The 4,194-nt window shown below is 39.2% G+C and overlaps 1 protein-coding gene across 1 annotated transcript in view; it reads left to right on the top strand.

Annotated features, from left to right (window-relative positions):
• The window catches only part of RBBP5 (retinoblastoma binding protein 5), a 52,771-nt gene extending 51,102 nt beyond the window's left edge, over positions 1-1,669 (top strand). Inside the window, exons 13-14 of the mRNA XM_006887985.1 lie at positions 1,335-1,526; positions 1,635-1,669. Of these exons, the coding sequence (XP_006888047.1) occupies positions 1,335-1,526; positions 1,635-1,669 (227 nt within the window). The remainder of the gene's footprint in view (positions 1-1,334; positions 1,527-1,634) is intronic.
• Positions 1,670-4,194: the final 2,525 nt, after the last annotated feature.

Below are 4,194 nucleotides of genomic sequence, written 5' to 3'. Positions count from 1 at the left end.
TTCAGTGTTGCACTTTTCTCCCTGCTTACCCCTCACCCCTAGTTCACTCTTCTCATTGAAAAGTAAAAGAAGAATTCTTTCAGTGTTATACAGTCCCTCCCCCCAAGTCCACTCCACTATGCAGCCTTCGTTCTGGACTCCAGTCATAACAATAATACCTAATCACATATCCCTTCTCCCTCATCTGTTTCAATGCAGTATGCATTATTCATCTCAGTCTCCCCCAACCCTGAGGTCAGTCCCATTTTATAACAGTGGCCCTATGCAGTATTTGTCCTTTTTTGACTGAGATATTTCACTCAGCATAATGTCCTCCAGGGTTACCCATTTTGAATAATATTGCATGAGTTCCTTGAGTTTTTGGGGTTTTTTTTAACTTTTTTTGTTTTTAATTTTATTTTATCAATGTTAAAGAACATTTACAGAGATTTTGGATTTCCATTCATTCATTGTACTTTTCTCTCTGCCCACCCCTCCCCCCCAGTTTGCTCTTCTCTTTGAAAACTAAAAGAAAAATTCCTTCACTGGTATACAATCCCCCTCCCCACCCCGAGTACAGTCCACTAAGCAACCTTCATTCTGGACTCTTGTGATAACCATAATACCCTATCATATATTGCTTTTAAACTGTTCTCTCCCTCATTTTGTTTTTCAATGCAGCGTAGTATTCCGTTATGTGAATATACCACAGCTTCTCTATCCATTCATTTGTTGATGGGCACTTAGGTTTCGTCTTATTTTTACAATCTGATTATGGAAGCATTTACTGTCACTCTGTGTGTGTGTGTGTGTGTGTGTGTGTACACACCCTCTTGTACTGTCACAGTGGATTACACACATTGCACATGTTACTGATGGGGTGGATGGAGTCCCTCTTCTCCTGCCTTGTTCCAGACACCTTTTAAAAAAAAACTGTTATATTTTACTTTTTAAAAAATACTTTATTATTTTTTGAGTGTGTACTGTCAAATCGGATCTGAGTGGTACAGGAGGAGTTTATCTCTCCTTCTGCAGCAGAGCATCTGGTGGATTCGAACCGCATGCCTCTGGGATTGCAGTGTAGCGTCTTGCCACTAGGCCACCAGAGCTCCCTTTTATAGTATGTGTATCATTCCTAATGTTTACATCAACTCTTGTTGATGTTTGACTGATGTTAAATTGTTATACTATCCTTCTTTTACAAAGGAGAAAATTCACTTTTTCTCAGTAAAATTGAGACATGAGAGCACCATTCTTTACTTACGATGGGTGATAACGGCAGGTGCTCTTAATGGGGTGATGGCACTGATGGTGTGTGAATTCTTGTCCATGTCAACCTGTCTGTCTTCTTACAGAGGTCCATCCATTACTGGGTGTGAAGGGGGATGGCAAATCCAAGAAGAAGCAAGCAGGCCGACCTAAAGGATCAAAAGGTAAAGAGAAAGATTCTCCATTTAAACCGAAACTCTACAAAGGGGACAGAGGTTTACCTCTGGAAGGATCAGCGAAGGGTAAAGTGCAGGCGGAACTCAGCCAGCCCTTGACAGGTAAGGACACGCTGAGAGCACTGTCTGGCTTGCTTCGTGGCCTTGCTTTGTACAGTCCCTGACTCCGTTTAACTGCACCATTTCCCCCTTCTTCCCCGCCTTTCCCAGCGGCATATATTCTGAATTTTAAGCTGCTGCTGTAATGGACAGACTGAATCAGATGTGGCTAACTTATTTCAGTGGCTCTTAACCTTGAGTTTGTTAGTAGATTTCAAGAAACCTATATTCTCCTGGTGTTTTTTTCTGGGGCATATTTCTATGGTTTTCTTCAGATTTCTTTTAGAATCCAAGACCCAAGATAGTGCAACTATCCTTGGTTGAATTAATTTCCTGGTTTGTATTCATTCTAGATTTTTTACCTCCTCCAGAGAAAAAGCCAGACAAATAACCAGAAATATAAGCTTAATGTCTATAGCCCCTTGCTGTTTAATTGTAGTGCCTTTTCTCTCTCCAAATTGCTCAAGTCCCCGTGCTGGTATTTGCTTTCTTGCAGTAGTCTAGAGGCACTTGCATTAGTTGTTAGCGGTACCGTTAGGTTAAAGATGATGAGGTGGATTTTTTTCAGGGATCTGAAAACAGAAGGAGACTGCTAAAAAGATGGAAACTTTTATAATCTCTGAGCATCTTAGCACCTGAGCCTTTTGAAATTTAGTAGTAAGGTTTTCTTTTATAAGACTGAAGGGTTTTTTAATAGTGATGTCGAGTAATTTCAGTTTGCTATCAAATACTTCTGAGCCTAGGCTATAGAATCTCTTGTTTTAAAAATGTTTATCAAATTAAGAGTCCATTTATATTTAAACCTGTTGGATTTGGGAGGTTTTTGGGTCTTTTTGTGTGTATAAATGTATCTATGTGTATGTGTGTGTATTTATGTATATGCATATGTTGTTGTTATGTACCATCAAGTTGGAACTGACTCATAGTAGATCCTCCAGTGGAGTTTTAGCACTGGAGGAAATTGCCCTATACATACATATACACACACACACACGTATATATTTGGTACATATATACACACACGTATATATAAAATAAATACTGCATATGTGTGTACATGTTGTTGTGTATTGTAGAGTCATGGCTGACCCACTAGTGGGTTTTTACAGGCAGTTAATTGCACAGGAGGAGATTGCCTGCCTATCCTCCTGTGGAGCAGGAAAAGGTGGCTTTGAACAGCTTGTCTTCTGGATGTGTGTGTATGTACGTTTGCATATACACACACTGTATATATTTGTTTTAGTTAATATTAATACACTTTTTTATTTTCTGTGACTAGTAAGTAGGTTCAGAGGTAGGATTGATAAAAGTGATTGTTGTTGTTGTTGTTGTTATTGTGTGCTAAGTCAGAACTGACTCATAGTTGACCCCCTAGTGAATTTTCAGAAGCTGTAAATCACATAGGAGGAAAATGTCTTTTTTCCCAGGGAACATCTATCTATCTGGTGGACGCAAACTGTCTACCTTTGGATTAGTGCTGTAACTTTACCGTTGGGCCACCAGATGTCCCTAACAATAGCAAAAACATCTGGTGGATTTGAACCGCATGCCTTTGGGTTGACATTGGAACTCCTTAACCACCTGACCTTCCTTTTACTATTAGTGATTAAATTGCTTTTTTTTTTTATAATTTTTGCATTTTAAAAATTTTAATGTAAATGGTTAATTCAAATGTGCAGCATACTAGAATGTTAAATAGAATTCTTATTTTACTTAATACCTTAAGTCAGTTAATAAGTGTTCGTGAACATTAATTCTTGTCTACAGAAAAGCTGAAATAGACTCAGTTATTCACCATTTTGATTTTTCCACCTCAGATCTGTTAGATTGAGATTACATCTTTTGGTAGCCCAAAACCATACGATAGGGTACCAGCATCCTTTTTCTGACAATATTATTGCTGCTGTTATGTGCCATTGAGTTGGTACTGACTCATAGCTGATGCTCCAGAAGGTCTTCAGAAGCAGTAAATCACAAGGGAGGAGATTGCCCATCCTTCTTTTGCAGAACAGCTGGTGGATTTGAACCACGTGCCTTTGGGCCACGTACCTCCTTACCATTAAGCCACCAGAGCACCCTGTTCTAACCCGTAGCAACTGTAGATCAGAAAAGAGCTGCCCGTTGGGCTTCCGAGACGTAAACAGCAGCAGACTGCCACATTTTTTCCCTCCAAAAAACTTCTGATTCTTTCATTTTGTAAAGCTAGATGCAGGCCCTGTGAAGAAGTCTTGAAGCAGGTATGACCCCTGTGCCTATTTATCCGTGACCCTGTTTGCACACTCGGGAATTGATCTCCATTTAGGAATGGTCACTTTGGAGGGATCTGAACAGAGAAAGGCTGGCTGGCACTTGTTGCTGATTTGAACAGCAGCTACTATATACCACCAGGGCTCCTTAGTGGATTCATACATAGTATTGTTCACTTAGTGACCAAAGAAAAGTTTGCAGTGAAATTCCATTAGTAAGGACCTGTCAAGAGTTCAATTTGTTGGCAAGCTTAAACAAGCTACTGACCTCTCTCTCATTAAAATCTAGGACTTTGTATCTCAAATTGGAATTTTCTTTTCTTTTTTTAATACAACATTAACTTTATTGATCTTTTTTTTAAACTTTTTTCATTTTTTATTATTTTTGTGTGAGTGTACCGTCAAATCAGATCTGACTGGTACAG

The sequence above is a fragment of the Elephantulus edwardii genome, unplaced genomic scaffold (genome assembly GCF_000299155.1).
Source record: "Elephantulus edwardii isolate Elephantulus edwardi_28Jun2011 unplaced genomic scaffold, EleEdw1.0 scaffold00063, whole genome shotgun sequence".
Taxonomy (NCBI): Eukaryota; Metazoa; Chordata; class Mammalia; order Macroscelidea; family Macroscelididae; genus Elephantulus; species Elephantulus edwardii.
Note: the sequence above shows the minus strand (reverse complement) of the source record. Positions and strands in the feature narration are given on the sequence as shown.